We start from the raw sequence: 22041 nt of genomic DNA, 5'->3' as shown, positions 1-22041 counted from the left end.
TACTGTGCAATCTTTTCTTTTCATCCCCCACGTTTCAAAACATTTTATTGTATATATTATCTGGGAAATCCCTAAACTCTAATTTTGAGGGAATTTTTCACTCACTCTATCCTGTCCTGCACTGCTTATTCCTTTTTCTAATCACTAGTCATTTCTCTACCATCTATAGATTAAAATGCTAGGAAGTACTTGGCTATGCAAAAACTGAGATCTACAAAACACAAAGGAACTCTGGACCAATTTTTTGCAACTTTTGTGCATGCTCACTGAGCACAAACAAGGAAGCAATGAATAAAATGTCTCCAACATTTTTTGTAAATCCCTAGGCAGATACTACCAGTTTGACAACTATATTTCTTTAGCATTTAAGGTAACAGAATTAATAACGTGGTAAGAATTGCATACAGCAGAATTAAAGGTCTTCAAAAATCTTGGAAAATAGAAGTAAATGGTATTTCTTTAGGTAGAAAAAAATTGACCTTTATACTTTTTTCACACTTTTGAAAATCCTTCCCATTTTAACATAGATATGTATATACAATACATCTATATGGCATATAAGTGCAAAACATAGCCACATCATGGTAGTTTTGGCACTTTTCAGAAACCTAAAAGGGCCTCCTGGATTTACTGTTGAAGAAAATATCCACAGAAGCAGCTACAATCATAAAGCTGAAAACTGCATTTTACGGGTACAAGGTCCAGCCCGTTTTGCAATCCTGACATGGCCTGCAGCCATCAGTTTACAATTTCAATGTTAGAGTAGATGGGAAACAGGATTCTTAAAGTCCATCATAGCACCTCAACTTTTTTTAATTCCTACATCTGTCATCCTTCTCCATCAACTGTTGTTGCATTTAGCTTTTAACACCAAACATGAGAACAAACCCTTCCTATACCAATGCATTTCCCAGTAGAAAAAAAAAAAAAAAGAATGTAACAGCAATAACAGAGGCATATTACCACATCTTAAAACACAAGTACATTATGTCCAACTGAAACATACATCTAATAACATAAAAGTGAGAGAAAGCATAGTTCATACAGGCTTGCTAACTTTAATAGAGCATCAAATTAGACTATGCATCCAGGATAATTTCATGCCAGATTGCTTTGGCAGCAAATTAACAAAGGTAAACTGCTGTCTAGATGTTTAACTTAATAAGGTTAACGAAGATACTGTCTTGGTAGTAACTTTTATTGACTTAATTGCTCTATTACTATTAACAATATTTTTACACGTCACCCTCCATTTTTTAACTCATTACTTATTCCTAGGGTAATCATATATTCTGAGAATTCCTTGAGAATAAAACCAGGGACAACTGTGGAAGGAAGTTGGTCTGGCCTGGTGCATCTGTAGGCTCTGCCCCAAATGACTGCTACATAGAAATTTTAGGAGGAATCTCAGGAAAGTTCCAGGCTTCTTAAAGAGCAAACTTAAATATCATGCTGGTGCCTTTCAACGGTAAGGAGTAGGCCCAAGGGAAATTTTTGTATCATATAAGAATGACAGTGTGGTGGGGGGCAACAAGGCTAAACGGGGCACAAAATAAAACAATCAAATCAGCTGTATTCCAATTCAGAGCTATCCCTAGAAGATTTAATTGCAGTCACAAAGAAAGGAACTGTCCTTCCAAAAGGAACCGAAAATGCTTATCAGTTCAGACTAGCAGTCTCCAAATCTTAACACATACATGTCATTTCCTCTTGGCTCCCGCTTGCATTCAATTTTCGCAGACAGTGAATATATATTATAGGGAGAAAACTTTGATCCCCCCCTTCAACCCCCATAGGATCAACTAGCTCACATTATTTTCAGAAACAACATGGCAACAGTGCAAGTGCGACCCCGCCTGTCATATCACCAACCCTAGGAGCAGAGAAACAAAGTGACACAAACAGCAGAATCCAAAGCAGTCTTCACTAACCTGGCGCCCCACTGAAAGTGGCCACTCCATGGTACTTGAAAGGAAGAACCGTGACCAGGAACTGTCTCCAAAGCAGCTGATGGCCAAAGTGGGGAAAGTGAACTGCCCTGAGAAGCCACAAGAACAGAGACAGGCGCCCTGTTCCCAGACACCAGTTTTGGTCCACTCCCTACCGGCAACTGAAGTCACAGCCAAACCCACAAAGCACTTTAGCCTATAAGCTTCAGTAATGAACTCGAAACCACTCCCCATATGTTAAAGAGACACTGGTTTGCTGTGAGAAAATACAACCCACGCTCAGTGTCAACCGAGGCTTCGGCTTTACTTTTGTAGTTGCTGCCCAAAGCAACACAGCACAAACACAAACCCTGAGACCTCTCTCTCCCTCACTGTATGAGGGTGACTGATTCATACTAAATTAACAGGAAGTTACAGAATGACGGATATTGCTGTCCATGCTGGGTAGTGGTTATAGAACATACAGCATTGTAATTTCACACTGCATAGCAAGCACTTGCGAAGTCAGGGTTTCTAAGAATCAAAGGCACATGCTTTATTGCGTTAAATATGCCTAAAGCCTCACGCACCACTGAGGTCCAAAAATAAACTTAGATTCAAGAGGAAAAAAATGTCAAAAGAAAAGTCTTTCTTCTGATTTTGACTTCAACGGTAGAAACTTCGATTTTTTTTTTTATTCTAGAAAAATGTGATCAAACTTCTTAAGGCAGTTAAATCTTAAAACAGAATCAACTACATCAGAGCACATTGCTCCCAAAATAGTAAAAACATACACTGAGATTTCTAACAGAATTTGCTCGCAGTATATATAGTATTCCCTAGTTATCAACTCCAAGAACAGTCCTGATTCTAATGACATTTTTCCTTGATTTCTATTTTATTTCAAGAAGGTCTACTTTAGCCTTAAAGTCAAGGTCTCTTAACTTCCATTATTGTTTCTTCTAAATGCGAGGTTTTGATCAAATATGACAAAGAAACTCAGTTCTTTTGTTGCCAAACAAAAGACTGACATGCACAGGGATACTTGAAAATGTTCATGGAAAAATAGAATTAAAAGATATGTACTTTGATAAAAAAAAATTTGAAATCTGTGCATAGTTTCTTCATAGTACATATTTCCATGAACTTTTTTAGATGATCCATTGTATATGTGATTTTCAAAACATTTTGCAACAAACGCTATTTACTATTAACTCTATTTTTCCATGAACTCTGCAAAGTATCCTCATTATTCTGCCAAATTAAAGTTTGCTAAAACCTGTGAAATATTAACTATGAAAAAGCTGGAGACCGCTGACATATCACTCACTCTGCCCACTTGTCCCGCCCACCAAGACAGAGCTCAAAGATCTCTAACACAGTTGCTTGAGCTTGCAGGGAGCCAGAGAATCCACTCAGTGAGAAAAGAAAATCCATTTGAGACTTTGAAAGGCACCAGTACCCCACCTGCTGGCAAAGTCAAGGGAAGGCTGGAACACTGGCAAGGGCCTCCTGAAAAAGCTTATACTAGCAAACATAAAAGGAAATGTCATTCAAACCCATCTCCTTTATGTAGGTCTGGTGTGTAGGCCTTCTGAAAAAATCATATTGGTCTTTCCTTTGCCCAGACAGCATCAGGAATATACCTGGGAAGTCAACACAAATCTTCAAAGTAAAAAAAATGTGGATAAATCTCCAGTTCAGGCAGATGGACTATCAGTGTGACGGTCCTCCTTGAGTCAAACCTCTGTATCCCAGGATGTCCGGCTTTCTGTCAAAAATCATTTCCTTTCTCACATGCAGGCAGCTGCCTAGATTACCTCACACCCAGTCAAGTGTTATGTTGCTAGAAGAAAAGCTGTCAATAGTTGGCTGATAGTCTGAGTTTGGCTCATGCCAACTTTGTGTTAATTACACCAGAATGCCAGCAGAGTTGCCCATTCCTTAATGTTAAATCTGCAAGGAAGCAGGGTAGAGCGGGTAAGTGAACCACAACCACCCACTTGTTGAGGTCCTTGGGCAGGGGAGGGGGTCATTGATGTGGGCAGAACTGCAGCTACTAGCCTTCCTGGGCCAGGCTGCTGCACCTGCTAATGCATGCAAGAGCCAGGGTTGGGGGCACGACAGGTAACGGGGACCTGGGGAATCAGTACTGCAGTGCAGGTCTCTTCTAGCCAGGCAACTGAACTTGCTGGCGAACACAACAGTTGGGGCTGGGGTTTGGCCAGGCAGGAGGCCCTAGAGGGCCAGCCACACAGCATGCCCGTGCCAGGCTACTGTACCCACTGCTGCATGCGAGAAACAGGGCTAGGTGTGAGAGACAGAGTTGGGGCGTGGCAGGTAGGGGGACCAAAAGGGCCTCCCTGTACCTCCTGTTGGGCAGATGCCTACCAATGGCTTTTTGGGTCAGCAAGTAGTCCATTGTTTCCTCTTATGTTGGCCTAAGACAGATCAGGATCTCTGATCTCTGGTACTTAAGACTTGTGGGTGTGAGGTCTGACCTTGGCACACATGTTGCACGATTATGCAACCTGCGTTGTTGATTCCTGTGCAAAAAAACCAACAACATTTCAGAGTAATAATGAAGATGTAGGGAACATAGCCATTGGCACTGAATATAAGTTCTCCGGCTCAAAAAAGCATTCTAAATTCAAGATGGACAAGCCCTACAACTCTAATCAGCAGGAAGTAACTACAGAAGATGTATGGATTTGTTACCTTTCAGCAACACTTAGAATAAGGGTCAGAAATCTCCGAGGGGAGAATGAAATGAAACAAGAATGAAATGAGACAGGTGGATAGCTAACTTAGGGTCACTAGTTGGAAGGCACACACCCCTGCTCTTTGTAAATCCTACCTGCTTATCTATCAATCAAATTACCTTCTCTCGGGCCCGGTGGCGTGATGGCCTAGCGGCTAAAGTCCTCGCCTTGAAAGCCCCGGGATCCCGTATGGGTGCCAGTTCTAATCCCGGCAGCTCCACTTCCCATCCAGCTCCCTGCTTGTGGCCTGGGAAAGCAGTCGAGGACGGCCCAATGCATTGGGACCCTGCACCCACGTGGGAGACCCGGAAGAGGTTCCAGGTTCCCGGCTTCGGATCGGCGCGCATCGGCCCGTTGCGGCTCACTTGGGGAGTGAATCATCGGACAGAAGATCTTCCTTTCTGTCTCTCCTCCTCTCTGTACATCTGGCTGTAATAAAATGAATAAATCTTTAAAAAAAAAATTACCTTTTCTCCAGAACATCCTTCCCCTCTCACCGGGGAAAGTATGATGCTGCGTCATGGAACTACACCCCTTCCCAGGACTATCTGAAGAGTGGCACCATGAAGCAGCAGTTTCTCCCTTCCTGTGGATGAAGAATAAAACATTCCCTCTCCCCCATCTTTCCCCTCCCAGCCCACTCCACCCCTGAACATGCGCCACATGTACCCATGATCTCCTCACCTTTAGTGAGCACAAAATATTCCTAAAAATTATTTCCTTTTGTGTCATATAAATTGATTTTGCTAAAATCAACAAGCATCAGACTCAAAAAAATCGATGAAAATGGTTGGAGGAAGCAGTTCCCCTGCTTAGGGGGAAAGGGCAAGGTGTTCAGGCAAGAGCTTCTGACAGAATGCAGGACCTAAGTGGAATTCAATTTTTACTAATATTTAGCTGAAATTTGGTCTTTCCTTTTATTATAAGTATAGGCAAAAATTTGTAGCAAAATTAGCCGCTCCTATGACTTGTCATGATATAAATAAAAAATATTTTCATATTACATTGCAGTTATTGAAAATATATAAAATTCTCATTTACAGTCATTAGTACTTCAAAACTCACAGTAGTTGTCATCCCTGCCATTAGGCCTTGGTACATAACAAATCAGCAAAGTGGGTGTGTTGCATACTTATTTCCGGGCACACTGGTCATTGTCTGTCAATATAACTGGCTTCCTTTGCATTTCTACGCTCTTTCTGAAAGATCAATTTATTTATTTAACTGAAAGGCTGAGTTATAGAGCGAGAGGGAAAGTGGGAGAGTAAGAAAATAAGATATAGAGAGAGAAATCTTATATCCACTTTCACTTCCCAAATGGCTGCAACAGCCAGAGTCGGGCCAAGCAGAAGCAGGAGCCTGGAATTTTATGCAGGTCTCCCATGTGGATATGAGGGGCCTAAGTACTTGCATCATCTTTGCTGCTTTCCAAGGTAGTATAACAGGAAGCTGGACTAGCTGGGACTCAAACTGGCACTCACATGGAATCCTGGCGTGGTAGGTAGCAGCTTAACCCATTGAACAACAACACTTTAATTTTATGCAGTAGACACTACTTTTTAAAGGGATCAGGTCTAGGGCAGTGGCCTAGTGGCCTTGAACACGCCCCGGGATCCCATATGGGCGCCGGTTCTAATCCCAGCAGCTCCACTTCCATCCAGCTTCTTGCTTGTGGCCTGGGAAAGCAGTAGAGGATGGCCCAAAGCTTTGGGACCCTGCACCCGCGTAGGAGACCCGGAAGAGGTTCCTGGTTCCCGGCTTCGGGTCGGCATAGCACTGGCCGTTGCAGCTCACTTGGGGAGTGAATCATCGGACAGAAGATCTTCCTCTCTGTCTCTCCTCCTCTCTGTATATCTGATTTTGTAATGAAAATAAAATAAAAATCTTAAAAAACAAAATAACAAAACACAAGGTTTTTAAAAATTAATAATAAAGGGATTTAACAGTTTTGTTAAAACTTCAAAGTCCCCATAGCTAACCAATAATGTAAAAATATCTTACTTAAGAAATAAAGAAAATCCCCAGAAAAGGCATTTGCAAAGGAGGACCCTGGGGTGAAATACAGTCAGCGTTCAAGCTCAGAATTCAAACCCAGGACTTTTGATTTGTGCAATTTGCACTACTTGACCCCACATCCTAAAGAAAGGAACCCCTTCACTTACGGAGCACTAGCTTGTGAGCTCATGGCAGCAACCTACCCAAACCTGCCACAAACCCCAACAGAAGCCACCCTCCCGGAAGCCTTCACCCCCTGGGCCCCATCACTGCATCATCCCAGCATGGAATGTGGCATTCATTTCCACGGAGCCGCAGCCATGAGCACAGAGGAGATCAGGGGCCAGCCTGTCCCTTCCATACCATCTAGAACCTCTCCAGGAAACGAAGGTATAGCAGATGCATAACCAAACGACAGAGCCACACTTCCCTTCAGGCTTTATGTGCAGACAAAGCTAACCATCTAATTGGGTTCTTTGCTCCAGGCCCTCGTATTTAGTTCCGATGGGTGCTCCAGGGTGAGCTGCAAGAATTACAGTATTACAACGGTTGCATTTTCTGTTGGCTCTGTTCAAAACAGAAGCCTTTACTTAAGCAATTAATTGGAAATGAGGCGGCTAAGCTGACACAATGGGCTCTGTTCTGTCCTCCCTGTGTCCTCCATTGCGCATTCATCATTTAATCTATGATGTATGTGAACAGGCTGTGGCAATACAACAGAGCTCATTGTCTCTTCAGCCACTCCTTTTTCTGCAACATCTGTCCTGAGTTCTATCCATGTTTCATTGTGTGTGGCTTCTCTTGCATTTCCATGGTCATTTTCATAATTACCATAATTGGCTCACAATTTGCCTTCAAAAACCTTCAAAAGAGATCAGCATTTTATAACTTGGAAGCAACCAAAAATTTAAGATCCGCGCACAGGCACCCTTTTAGGTTACAAAACTAAATATTTTATCTCAGAGCTGACTGGATAACTTTTTAATAATCTGATCAATTTATAGACTATAAGGGTACTTCAAAAAGTTGGTGTAAAATAGAATGCAAAGAAATTTATTTTATTGCAAAAACACTAAAATTCATGTACAGTCTTTTTTTTAATAACATGTACTTTCTTCTTTAAGTGTATATATTTATTTCAAAGGCAGAGAGGGTGAGTTACAGTAACAGAGATCTTCTTTCAGCTGATTTACACACCAACAGCCTGCCACTGGCAGGGCGAGGATAGCTCAGAGCCAGGATCCCAGAACTCTGTCCTCATCTCCCACATGGGTGGCAGGATCCCCAGCATCCAAATTACCACCTCATGTCTCCCAGGGCGCACACTAACAGAAAGCTGAACTCAACAGCACGGAGGGACTGGATCACAGGCACTCTGAAATGCAACCGGGTCATCCCAGACTGGCTGCTCAGTGTGTGTCACCATGCCTGACTCCAGAATACACATTTTCCAGGACCTTTCTGTAGACCCTCTGGGGTATTTGGGGGCAGCAAAATCTTAAAATCTATTTGAATATCATTTTCCATTGAAAGAGAAAAGTAAGGGTTAATGCTTTTTCTGCTTCTGTATCCTGCTTGGCGAGACCAGATAAGGGGTAGGGGAATGGCCATGCTGGGCCTGACAATGGGAAGAAGGCCTAAGTTTCTATCTCCTGATAAGTAAATTCCTTAGTCGGAGGAAATGAGGCTGGAGGGCCCTGAGCTGGTGCCAGACTAAGGTCATAAAATTTGTACCAAACCCAGCAAGTGTACTGAGCTCGCAGTATAAAATGCCTGTACCCCTGGACATCGGGGCTTCTTCTCCTTGCAGAGTGGGAGCCCGTTCGCGAACGTCAATAAAATCCCTCTTGCTTTTGCAGCCTCTGACCTGGTTATTGGGAGCTTTCGGGCGGCGACTCCTGGGGCCCGTACCTGTTAAACCCCCGCGGTTTAACATTTGGGGGCTCGCCCGGGGATCCGGGGGTCGTCTTTCGACGCTCTGACCAGACAGAGGGAGGTAAGTCCGGCCGGTTCATGTAGTGTGTGTGTTTGTTATGTGTTGTGTTGATATTTGTAATTATTTGGTACACCGGTGAATTTGAATTTTGTATTTGAATTTTGTTTGTGCCTGGAGGACGCTCCAGGACTAGTTTGCGCCTGGAGGACGCTCCAGGACTAGTTTGGAACCGGGGAAGAGCGAGTTTATCTCGTCCCCGGAGGTCGTGCAGAGGCAGGGCGCCCCTCCGACCATTTGTATTTGGAATTTGTATTTGGAATTTGTATTTGGAAGGAGAATTTGATCGCGCGATTGTTTTGTCTTTCGTTAGTTTGTTGTGTGCTTTTGTGTTGCTGCCCATTGTGTTTAGTGTTTTAAGTTCGATAATGGGACAAGCTTTGGTTACTCCCTTGAGTCTCTCCATTGATCACTGGTCAGAAGTCCGGGGACGAGCCCGAAGTCTATCTGTAGAAGTTAAGAAAAAGGAATGGAAGACCCTTTGTTCCTCCCAATGGCCCGCCTTTGGAATCGGGTGGCCGCCGGAGGGCACCTTTAACCTCTCTATTATTTTACAGGTGAAAGGTCGCGTATGTGACACAAGCCCGGGAGGTCACCCAGACCAGGTTCCCTATGTAGTTACCTGGGAGAGTCTAGCTACAAACCCTCCTAGTTGGGTAAAGCCCTTCGCGGCTGTTGATGCTAGCCCACGGCCGCCACCCCTGCCTTCACCTATCCCTTTGAATCCCATTCCCTCAGCTCCCCTGATAACGTCTTCAATCTGCCCGCTACGAGAGACGGACACCAACCGAGGAAAGCCGGCGGTCCTCTCCGATGGTGGTCAGGAAGACCTTCTCCTATCATTAGAACCTCCACCTCCCTATCCCCACAGGCCTACTGGAGGCCACCCAGTTGCAGAGCCGGCAGTGGCGCCAGAAGAAGGAGCTGTGATGCCTGACTCCACCATACCAGAGGAAGCGCAGGGGCGTAGATTACCGATACCCACGCGGCTCCGGCTGCGTCGGGAGAGGGAAGGGGGGAGAGAGGAGGAAGAGGGAGCATGGTCATCTCAGCTATTTCCCCTCCGGGCCGTAGGAGAACAGATGCAGTACTGGCCTTTTTTTGCCTCGGATCTATACAATTGGAAAACCCATAACCCCCCCTTTTCTCAGGATCCGCAGGCTTTAACAGGATTAATTGAGTCTATTTTGCTGACCCATCAGCCCACGTGGGATGATTGTCAGCAGCTCCTGCGGACACTACTCACTACAGAAGAACGGCACCGAGTACTTTTGGAGGCTCGGAAGAACGTTCCTGGAGCTGATGGGAACCCGACTCAACTCCCTAATGAGATAGATGCTGTGTTTCCTCTCAATCGACCGGACTGGGACCACAATACGCCTGCCGGTAGGGAGCGTCTCCGTCTTTACCGCCAGACTCTGTTAGCGGGTCTCAAGGGCGCTGGAAGGCGACCCACCAATTTGGCCAAGGTAAGGGCAGTAGTACAGGGGGCAGAGGAAACCCCTGCGGGGTTTTTAGAAAGGCTAATGGAGGCTTACCGTATGTATACCCCTTTTAATCCGGCTAGTGAAGAAAGACAGAGTGAAGTTATAATGGCATTTATTGGACAGTCGGCACCGGACATAAGGAATAAGTTGCAGAGACTAGAGGGATTGCAGAATTATAATTTGCAGGATCTAGTTCGGGAGGCTGATAAGATATACAATAAGAGAGAGACTCCCGAGGAAAAGGAAGAAAGGTTAAGGAAGTTACAAGAGGAGAGGGAGGACGAGAGAGAGAAAAGGCGTAATCAGGAGTTAAGTCGAATCCTGGCCACTGTAGTGCATAATAGACCAGAAACAGGGAGGCAGATCAGGAACCAGGGAGATGAAAGGCGGCCCCGGTTGAGCCGAGATCAGTGTGCTTACTGCAAAGAGAAGGGGCATTGGGCCCGAGAATGTCCCAAGAACTCACGGAACCCCAAGAAGATGACCCCCGTGCTGGCCCTTGGAGATTAGGGAAGTCGGGGCCAGGACCCCCCCCCTGAGCCCAGGATAACTCTAACCGTGGGGGGACAACCAGTCACTTTCCTGGTAGATACGGGAGCGCAGCACTCCGTGTTGACTAGCACGGGAGGGCCTATGAGTCATAAGACTTCTTGGGTACAAGGAGCTACTGGTGGAAAATTTTACAAGTGGACAACTGAACGGCGAGTAGACCTCGCCACAGGGACTGTGACACATTCATTTCTACATGTACCGGAGTGTCCCTACCCCTTGTTAGGGAGAGATTTACTATCAAAAATAGGGGCGCACATCAAGTTCCATGAGGGTGGAGCTTCAGTTTCCGGACCCAGGGGAGAGCCCTTGTACCTCTTGACCTTGAGAATAGAAGATGAATATAGATTGCATGAGAAGCGCCCCCCCGGAGGGCCTGTCCCTTCCTTGTTGCTGAAAGAATGGGTGGAAAGTTTCCCCAATGCCTGGGCCGAGACGGGAGGGGTCGGGTTGGCGATCAACCAACCACCCCTGGTGATCAACTTGAAACCCACGGCTTCTCCAGTGGCTATCAGGCAATATCCGATGTCGAGGGAAGCATTCCAGGGCATCAGACCGCATATACAGAGACTACTACAACTAGGCATCTTGGTGCCCTGCCGTTCCCCGTGGAACACTCCTCTATTGCCGATAAAGAAACCAGGGACAAATGATTACCGACCTGTCCAAGACTTAAGAGAAGTTAATCAGCGAGTCGAGGACATGCATCCAACTGTCCCCAACCCATACAATCTTTTAAGCTCCTTGCCCCCGTCTCACACCTGGTATACTGTAGTAGACCTCAAAGATGCCTTCTTTTGCTTAAGACTATGCCCCCAGAGCCAGCCATTGTTTGCCTTCGAATGGAGAGATCCGGAATCTGGGCTTGCTGGGCAGCTGACATGGACCAGATTGCCACAAGGGTTCAAGCACTCCCCCACCATTTTTGATGAAGCCCTCCACCGGGACCTGGCTGATTTCCGCATACAACAGCCTGACCTCATCCTTTTACAGTATGTAGATGACCTTCTCCTTGCTGCTCCTTCCGAAGAATCTTGCATACAAGGTACGAAAGCCCTTCTAAAAAGACTCGGAGAGTTGGGATACCGAGCCTCTGCTAAGAAGGCCCAACTATGCCAGACCAAAGTAACATACCTAGGATATGTCCTAGAAGGAGGACAGAGATGGCTGACAGAGGCTAGAAAACAGGCTGTGTCCTCAATACCTGCTCCCAAAAGTCCCAGGCAGCTGAGAGAGTTCCTGGGAACTGCAGGATTCTGCCGACTCTGGGTACCGGGATTCGCTGAGATCGCAGCCCCCTTGTATCCCCTAACCAAACAGGGAACAAAATTTCTATGGGAATCGGAACAGCAGGAGGCCTTCGACCGCATCAAAGAAGCCCTCTTGAAGGCCCCGGCACTGGGACTCCCTGACGTAACCAGGCCGTTTAATCTTTATGTGGATGAAAGGAGAGGAATTGCAAAAGGAGTCTTAGTACAAGCATTGGGGCCATGGAAGCGGCCAGTGGCCTATCTCTCTAAGAAACTTGATCCAGTCGCAGCGGGGTGGCCCCCATGCCTACGAATGATTGCTGCCATAGCAACTCTGGTTAAGGACTCTGGCAAGTTGACCCTTGGCCAGCAGATCACTGTGATCGCGCCACATGCTGTGGAGGCCATAGTCCGGCAGCCCCCTGACCGATGGTTAACTAATGCTCGAATGACGCATTACCAGGCATTGTTATTAGCCCCAGAAAAGATACGGTTTGGCCCTGCGGTCGCCCTGAACCCTGCCACGCTCCTCCCAGACCCTGGAACCCCGGGAGATGTTCCACACAACTGTCAGCAAATCCTTGCGGAGGTACACGGAACACGAGAGGACCTCTCTGATCAACCCATGCCAGATGCTGAGGTAACGTGGTTCACCGATGGGAGCAGTTATGTGGTGGATGGGAAACGACGGGCAGGGGCTGCGGTGGTAGACAATGAAAAGACTATTTGGTCAAGTGCCCTGGCACCGGGCACTTCAGCTCAGCGGGCAGAACTAATAGCCCTAACCCAGGCCCTGAAGCTTGCAGAAGGGAAAAAGGCTAATATTTATACTGACAGCCGCTATGCCTTTGCTACCGCACATGTGCATGGGGAAATATATCGAAGAAGAGGATTACTGACGTCAGGGGGAAAAGAGATAAAGAACAAAGATGAAATTGTAGGACTCTTGCAAGCATTGTTTCGCCCCAAGAAAATCAGCATTATCCATTGCCCTGGACACCAGAAGGGAAATGACCCAACAGCAAAAGGAAACCAATTGGCAGACTCGGCTGCTAAACGGGCAGCTGAAGAGACTCAGACATTAGTCATGGTAGAGACCATTGTTCAAAAACCCGCTAACTCAGATGAGACTACAGTCCGACAATTTGGGACCCTAAAATATACCAGCACAGACGAAACCCTGATACAACAACATGGAGGGGAATGGGACCCCAAGACAAGGACTTGGAAGTGCGGAGATAAAGTCGCTTTACCTCTTAAAAATTCAAAGGAAATAGTAAAGCATCTACATCAACTTACACATTTGAGTCGCAGAAAGATGCTTGCCTTACTAACTAAAGAAGAGTGCCCCTTCCACATTCTCCGTCTGCCTGGTTTAGTTCAAGAGACTGTAGATCTTTGCAAACCATGCGCACAGGTAAATGCAGGGAGACTCAAGCTCCCCCCTGGGGCGAGAGCACGGGGTCATCGTCCAGGAATGTGTTGGGAAGTAGACTTCACTGAAGTCCGTCCAGGTATGTACGGTTATAAGTATCTTCTAGTTTTTGTGGACACCTTCTCTGGGTGGACGGAAGCGTACCCCACCAAGAAAGAAACGGCACAGGTGGTGGTAAAGAAGATCTTGGAAGAAATATTCCCTCGGTTTGGACTGCCACAGGTACTTGGGTCTGACAACGGGCCGGCCTTTGTCTCCCAGGTAAGTCAGATGATGGCCAGGGTTTTGGGGATTGATTGGAAATTGCATTGTGCCTATAGACCCCAGAGTTCAGGACAGGTAGAGAGAATGAATAGAAGCTTAAAAGAGACCTTGACCAAATTAGCTTTGGAGACTGGCGCTAAAGACTGGGTGCAGCTCCTACCTATGGCGCTTTTTAGGGCCAGAAACACGCCGGCCCATCATGGACTCACTCCCTTTGAAATTTTGTATGGGAGCCCGCCTCCCGCGGCTTCCTTGTGTAGCCTTGACCCGGTTTTGTATCCTAACCCTCCTGCTTTACAGACTCATCTCCAGGCTCTCCGTGTGGTGCGAGATCATATCTGGAAGCCCCTTGCGGAAGTCTATCGAGACAAGGAAGTGCCGTCCTGCCCACACCCCTTCAAGGAAGGTGACCTCGTGTATGTGAGGAGACATCAGTCAAAGACCTTGGAGCCACGTTGGAAGGGACCGTATACCGTCCTCCTCACCACTCCCACCGCCTTGAAAGTGGACGGCATCTCCGCCTGGATTCATGCGTCGCATGTAAAGAGGGCACCACCCCAGGACCCAACTGACTCCCCCTCCACTGCAGAACCACCACTTGGAGCCTGGAAAGTACAACGTTCCCCAAATCCACTTAAGCTAAGACTTTTAAAAGTTTAAATTTTGTTTTAATATGATGCCTGTTATTATCGTACAAACAGTTTTTTATCCTGTGATACTTTTAGTGATTTTAAATGATAGGGCCCAGGCAGGGCTTGATAATCCCCAGACGGCACACATTCTTCTTCAGAAATACCAACCTTGTGGGTGTGCAGGAGGCAGGAGGAGCGGGACAGTTCCGGACGGATTATCACCAACATATAAACAAGACTGTGGAAGTGAGATAGCCTACCTTCCCATTCACAGGAATGGTGTGGGGAACGGCCAGTGGATTTGTGTTCCAAAACCTAGGCCGAGTTCCCTGGGGCCCAATGAGGAATGCCCTCGAGAATGCAACCAAATTGTTTATAGCTCTGTACATTCTGCATGTTACTCTAGTTGGAGCACTTGTAATCTAGGGCCCAGACAGCTGCTTTATGCGGTCATTACTGGAGAATGGAAAGGGTCCTTTGGAAGCGAGTTATCACCTACTCGGTACCACTCAAAACCGTGCCCAACGAAGGGAACGACTGTTTGTTGGTCCCAGACAGCCCCCTTGGGAATGACGGACGGTGGAGGCCCACAAGATTTGATTAGACAGCAGCAAACAAAAAGGACTCTTGAAAAAATATATGATAGCGTATATCCCTCACTTTATTATCACCCTTTAGCCAGAATCCATTCTAAAGGACTTGAGGGACTAGATGCCAACACCGCTGACGTTCTCAATGGTGCTCATCAATTATTAAACACCACAAACCCAAACGTTGCGGAGGGCTGTTGGCTCTGCTTGCGTCAGGGACCGTTCACCCCAGTTGCGATAGGTATGCAGCAAGATAAGATCCTCCAAGTTTCTGATACTCAGGCCTGCTTTCCAATGTCCCCCTTCATTGTTTCGGTTGCCCCCAATATTGGTAATGAGACTTGCCTCTACAAGCCTCCAGATAACGAAACTGGGAACATTGATGTCGGTCGAGCCACCTTTTGTGTAAATTTTATAAACGTCTCCACCCCCCTATGTGCCCCCAATTCCACTGTATTTGTATGTGGGGAGAACTTGGCCTATACCTTGCTCCCTGCAAATTGGACTGGGGCATGCGCGATGGCATATCTTCTCCCGGATATAGAAGTTATTCGTGGAGACTCTCCAGTCCCTGTTCCTTCCTTTGATTATATAGCCGGCAGGCAGAAGCGTGCTGTGCAGCTAGTTCCCTTGTTTGTTACAATAGGAATTTCTTCAGCTTTGGCCACAGGGTCGGCAGGGTTAGGAGTGGCAGTCCATAAATATCGGGAATTGTCCCAACAGCTAATTAATGACGTACAAACTTTATCCACAACAATCCAAGATATTCAAGACCAAATAGACTCCCTGGCAGAAGTAGTTTTACAGAACCGCCGAGGCCTAGACCTACTTACTGCTGAGCAGGGAGGCATTTGCTTAGCTTTACAAGAAAGATGTTGCTTTTATGCCAATAAGTCCGGCATAGTGCGGGATAAAATAAAAATGCTCCAAGAGGACCTGGAACACCGCAGACGCCAGCTGGCTGAAAACCCCTTATGGACGGCATGGAATGGTCTTTTACCGTACCTGTTACCCCTTCTAGGCCCCCTCACCGGACTATTAATAGTGATATCGGTCGGCCCCTGTATTTTTAATCGGCTACAGCAGTTTGTTCGGGACCGACTTTCAGTCACCCAAGCTTTAGTATTAACTCAACATTATCAAGCTTTAAAGCAACAGGAAGAGCTATACCCAATGCCTTAGTAAATTTTAAGATTAAAATTCACAAGAAGAAAATGGGGGAATGAAAGAGAAAAGTAAGGGTTAATGCTTTTTCTGCTTCTGTATCCTGCTTGGCGAGACCAGATAAGGGGTAGGGGAATGGCCATGCTGGGCCTGACAATGGGAAGAAGGCCTAAGTTTCTATCTCCTGATAAGTAAATTCCTTAGTCGGAGGAAATGAGGCTGGAGGGCCCTGAGCTGGTGCCAGACTAAGGTCATAAAATTTGTACCAAACCCAGCAAGTGTACTGAGCTCGCAGTATAAAATGCCTGTACCCCTGGACATCGGGGCTTCTTCTCCTTGCAGAGTGGGAGCCCGTTCGTGAACGTCAATAAAATCCCTCTTGCTTTTGCAGCCTCTGACCTGGTTATTGGGAGCTTTCGGGCGGCGACTCCTGGGGCCCGTACCTGTTAAACCCCCGCGGTTTAACACCATGAACCTCTGAAGTATCCTCATCTTTGGGTCATGTCTCATAAAATATTACATTTTCATTTTATAAAACGATGAGAATTTAGGTTTGCACGGCTAGTTTGACACAATATGCTCACCAAATCAATCAATCAATAAAACAATCCAAGTATCCCGTATGTGCATGTCACATGTAATTCTTAGATTCACTGATACTTAATTTCTAGCTTCTTGTACTCTTTTCCTTCTTGGTTTAACAAAATATCATAGCAAAAATGATCACTTACCTTTAAGTCGCTGACAAACAAGAGTGTTCTTGTAGGAATGATGTAAGCTCCAGCTTGGTTACCGGGCCCTCATGGTCTTTCCCGCCTCTCCACTGAACATAAAACACAAAGTGCAGGTTAGTGCCAGGTCACCTGCATTACCAAGGGACAGGGGAAAGATGTGGCAGCAGCCTTCTCCCAGTAATTTACCGTATTTGCTGATCAGCCAGAAACAGCCCCTTCCTTGCCCGGCCAATTTAAACACAAAAGGCGTCCAGTTGCCTAGCAGTGCCTTTTGCTTTCTGCCACTAGCTGGCATTCATATCCTATCCTCCTCACATAGTTGCCTCACAAGATCACTGCTTACACTAAACAGGTGTACCCCACCCTCTGATCCTCCCCTGTGTTTCAAGGGGTAGCACTGACCCATGTCCCTCAAAGGCCTTCTGGCCACTCAGGTTTGAAACGATCACTCATGCTGAGTGATACAGCGATTGCCAGCAGCAAATCCATTAGAGCATTAACTATACCTTGTGATATTTGTTCTTCCAAGCTGTCTAGACAGGCTACTTGAAATGCTATGGCAATTAGTTGATCACACGTCAGATGCTCCTCAATATACTATGCAGATACATCCTATAAAAGCTATCCTAAGTCCATATCTTTGCTATTATAGATTGTGCTGCTGCAAATATAGGATTACAGATCCCCTTCTCATATGTAGATTTCATTTCTATTGGGTATTCCTAGGAGCAGGATAGCTGGGTCATATAGCAGGTTTGTTTGAAATTCTCCAAGCACTCTCCATACTGATTTCCACAGTGGTTGTAGTAGCCTACACTCCCACCAGCAGTGAAGAAGGGTGCCTTTCTCCCCACATCCACGCCAGCAGGTGTTGTTAGCTGAGTTCTGAATGTCGGCCAACTCACTGGAGTTAGGTGGTACCTCAACATAGTTTTCATTTGTATCTCTGATGGCTAGGGAGCCTGAGCAACTTTTCATATGTCTGCTAGCCATTTGAACCTATTCTTGTGAAAAATGTCTGTTCATTTCCTTTGCCCATTTTGTCATAGGGTTTTTTTTTTTTTTCTGTTCCTAGGTTTCTGAAGCTCTTTGTGAATCCTGGATATTAGTTCCCTATCACTTGCGTAATGTGCAAAAATTTTCTCCCATTCTGTTGATTGCTTCTTCACTTTGTTAATTGTTTCCTTTGCTATACAGAAGCATTTTAGTTTGATATTGTCCCATTTGTTTCTTTTTATAACTAACAAAAGTTTTATCAAATGATAACAAATATATGTAACTCTAAACTATTGGGCAAAATACATGAACAAACATTTACTAAATGAATACATATGAAGGACCAATTATCAAACAAAAACTTGCTCAACACCATTATTCCTCAGGAAATACAAATTAAAATCAGATTATGTTCATTCAGACAGTTGAATGTGATACTGCAATAAGGAACTATCTCTGATCCTCTCATTTTCACAACAGCATAAGTTAAAATAATTGATACCGCAAAATGTTAGTGAGGATATGAAATAACCAGGCTATCATATACTGTCCACTGCCATTTTCTTTTTTTAATATATATTTTAATTATACTATTTATGTATCTGAGGTGAAGGGGGATATTGAGGGAGAATCCCCACCCAGTCTCCCACCCGCCCAAAGTCCCGGATGTGGGGCATGCTCTGAGATACTTGCTCAAGTGGTCTTAATAGTCCTCCAGTTATGGATCGCTGCCAGTCTCACCACTCCCAGCTCAATTAGGTCATTGAAGAATCCACTGATTGTCACAGTCCATCATGGAGTCTTCGTTTGTCCAGTATCTCGCTGCCCAACGTTTAGCTGAGGTGGTTGATCGACCTGTTCCGTCCTCCGTCCTCTCTTCGCCAGGGCTCTGAGTCCAGCAGTTCGATTGGGGAGATCACCAAAGAGACTTAGAGGTATTCCCAGATCAGATTCCCGCATGTTCCAGCAAGCACTGGGCCCAGCACAGTCCATTGCCACGATCAGTTGGTGGTTGCAATCGCTGGGCTGACTCCGCTCTCAGTCCCGACTTGCACTGGAACCAAGAGTGTTGCAGTCCAGCCTGGTTCTGCCCAGCACGCACTCGACTCTTTCATCAACCAGTGGGGGCTGTAGCCCAGTCGGGGCGACCTACAATAACCCCATTTGTTCATTTTGGATTTGATTGTCTCAAAGACATGGACATGGAAACAATCCAGATGTGCGTCCAAAGAAGAGTGGTTAAAGAAACTGTGGTTCATCTACATGGAATATTATGCAGGTATTAGGAAGAATGAAATTATTCTATTTACAACCAGATGGTCCCAACTAGAGACCATTATGCTCAGTGAACTGAGTCAATCACAAAAGAACAAATTCCATATGTTGTTCTCTCTTATATAAGGAAACCAGCATGGATAAAGTATAACTTCAATAATCCAATCCATACTGTTTTTTGTTCGTTAGTTTCCTTTTTTGGCTATATCCCACGTGTTTTGATGTTTTTTACTTTAGTTTTGTTTATTCCAAATAATTCCTTTCCTCTTGTCGAATTCATCACTGGCTCATGGATTACACGGTGGCATCATTTTTCCTAAGAGACTTTTGTGTTCCCTTTTTGTCACCCATGTACTGGTTACTCAGTTTTCTCACGGTGCTGTAATTTGTTGTTGATGTTGTTGTTGTGGCTGTTCCAACTCATACCAGTTCTTGACCATGTTTCATGGCTTCTCAATTATGGAAATCTGTGGTGATGGAATACTGGGGTCTATCATATACAGATGTGTGGGTATAATGGATCATGCATCCCTGCTTCCAGACAAAAGATGGATCCCCAGTGAAACTGTTGGGCAAGTGTAGACAATGGGATGCTGGACTGTCTGACATTGTCTGTACCGACAATGTCGGGGTACACTAAAATAAGAGACTGACAGAATTATGATTCCTTATGAAGGACTACACTATTGTATTAAAAGGGGAAAAAATCTGTCAGGGGTGGGAGTTTGGGGAGAATCCCAGCCTATACTAAATTCTACCACATAATTCAAAATTCAAAATAAAAATATATTTTTTTAAAAAAGCTATCCTAAGTCTAAGTGCATTGAATACATCTATCTTGCCATCTCCATCACCCAGCTAGTCCATATTAAACATGCTCTTTGAGACTTACATACTCCGACAGTTGGTCAAATTTGTCTAATACAAAATATATTTTATAGTAAAATGCCTACATCTCATGAAATTCATGGAATACTGAATCCAAAGTGAAAAACAGAAATTTTTACAGGGGCATGGTTTCATGCTTATTTTCTATTTTGAAAAAGACTACTTATTTACTTTGAAGGTAAAGTAGCAGCACAAGAGAGGACAAGACAGAGACAAGGAGAAACAGCGTGTTTCTACCCACAGGCGCATTACTCCAGATGGCCACAAAGGCTGGGTTTGGTTCATGCTCTGAGGCCAGAAGCCCAGACTCCAGCCAGGTTTTCCACCTGGGGGCAGGGGCCCAGACACTTAGATCCTCTGCCACTGCTTTCCTTGGAGAGCTTAATCACAAGTGGAGAAACGAGGATACAAGACAGCACCCCAACATGGCAGCCAGCATCACAAGCTGCGGCTTAGTCCACTGTGCCTCAATACCAAGCCCACGAACACATTTTTAGACCATCGCAAAACTCCAAGTCAAACATAAATCAGGGACTGTCTTGGTAGTTATTTCTCCCATCAATAAATATGGGTCATCATAAACAACTCTGAAATCAACCAATATAAGAAGCAGTTAACAAACTAGTTCCACTTTACATAGTATACATCTAACTAAGAATGTTAAAACAGTCATATTGCTAATTCACACTATGGCCAAATCTTACTACCTCTGATATTTTCTTTGACATTTACATCATTATTTCTTCTTCTCAAATGAAGAAAATTGAGCCAGCAAGACGAATTTGCCCAAGGTTATTTTCTCCACAAGCATTTACTGAGCATCTATCATGTGACAGCATTGTTAGCAGCAATGGTCCCTCCCACAGAAAGTCCCTATCTATTACAGTACAGAGACTGCAAAGACTTAAAACAGTGAAAGATTGAAGAGTGACGAGGTAGGAGGAGAGAGACACCCCTTGGAAAGATGACACTAAACTGAGACCTAAAGTCTTTTTATGTCTGGGTGGATTGTGGAGAGGATCCAGGGAGAAGAAGCAGACAGTGCCAGAGCCTTGAGCCAAAACAAACTTGGGGAGCTCAAGAACAACAGAAAGGCCAGTGTCGTGAGAGTGCTGTGGAAGCAAGGGCAACAGAAGAGGATGAAGTCAGAGAGGCAACAGTGCAGTCAGATCACAGAGGTCTTTGTAAACCACTGTACAGTTGGTTTGCTTTCCCTAAACATAATGGCAGACCCTGGAAGATTTTAATAAGCGGAGTGAAACACTGTGACATGTTCAATGCCTCTCAAGTTGTGTAGGTAAAGGAGATAGATCTAGAGAGAGCTGGCTGACTAGTAGAATATTGCGGTAGGTCAGGTGAAACGATGCAGAGAAGCAATTGCATCCAAAATAACATTGTGAAGACAGAGCCGGGAAGGCTTCCTACCATGGGCTGCAATGCAAGGTGTGAAAAGAGTGAGAGCTGTTCAACTGTACTAGTCTGCTGCACATACTGGTAAACACAGGAAGCAGGATGGAGGCAGGTCTGGTGGGGGTTATTGTGGGTCGCTCTGACTAGGCAGCAGCTCCCATTGGTTTATGTGAGTCCTGAGTGTGTGCCAGGCAGAATCAGGTTGGACTGCAACACCCATTGGTTCCAGTAGAAGGCAGGGCTGGGGACAGAACTGACCCAGCAATTGCAACCACCAGCTGATTGGGGCAAAGGACTGTACTGGGCCCCGTACTTGCAAGTACACACAACAACCTGGTCTGGGTTCATCTCAGACAAAGTTTCTTTAGGGATCCCACCAATTGAACAGCAAGACTTAGATCCCTAACCATGAAAAGACAGAGGACAGAATAAATCAATCAACTACCCCAGCCATATGTTGTCAATGAAAAACAGGGCAAATGGAGATTCTAAGATAGACTATGTCATTCAGTGGATTCTGCAGTGATTTCTTCATGCCTGGAATGGCGAGATTGGCAGCAATTCATAACTGTTGAACTATCAAAACCAGTTGAGCAAGACCCTCGGAGCATGCCCCACATCGGGGACCTGGGATGGGTGGGCAACTGGGTGGGGCCTCTCCCTTTATCTCCCCCTTTACCCTGACACAG

At 45.4% G+C, this 22041-nt stretch overlaps 3 protein-coding genes across 5 annotated transcripts in view; 2 read left to right on the top strand and 1 right to left on the bottom strand.

Annotated features, from left to right (window-relative positions):
- Positions 1–22041, bottom strand: part of PLD1 (phospholipase D1) — a 242839-nt gene that overhangs the window by 181302 nt on the left and 39496 nt on the right. The window contains exon 2 of one of the 3 annotated variants that reach the window (XM_058661105.1): positions 16781–16872. The gene's annotated coding sequence lies outside the window, so the exon portion shown is untranslated. Of the gene's footprint in view, positions 1–1931; positions 3007–16780; positions 16873–22041 lie in introns of those variants that run through there. The other 2 variants (XM_058661104.1, XM_058661106.1) reach the window with 2 other exon arrangements.
- LOC131479871 (uncharacterized) lies at positions 9047–14323 on the top strand. Its single transcript, XM_058661355.1, is given in 1 exon segment — positions 9047–14323. A coding segment is annotated over 1 exon segment (5277 nt).
- Positions 14340–16067, top strand: LOC131479870 (syncytin-1-like). Its single transcript, XM_058661354.1, has one exon. It carries the CDS (start codon positions 14340–14342, stop codon positions 16065–16067), a length of 1728 nt encoding a protein of 575 aa, XP_058517337.1.

The sequence above is a fragment of the Ochotona princeps genome, chromosome 3, assembly GCF_030435755.1.
Source record: "Ochotona princeps isolate mOchPri1 chromosome 3, mOchPri1.hap1, whole genome shotgun sequence".
NCBI lineage: Eukaryota > Metazoa > Chordata > Mammalia > Lagomorpha > Ochotonidae > Ochotona > Ochotona princeps.
The sequence above is the reverse complement of the archived record's forward strand: the minus strand, read 5'-3'. Positions and strand labels throughout refer to the sequence as shown.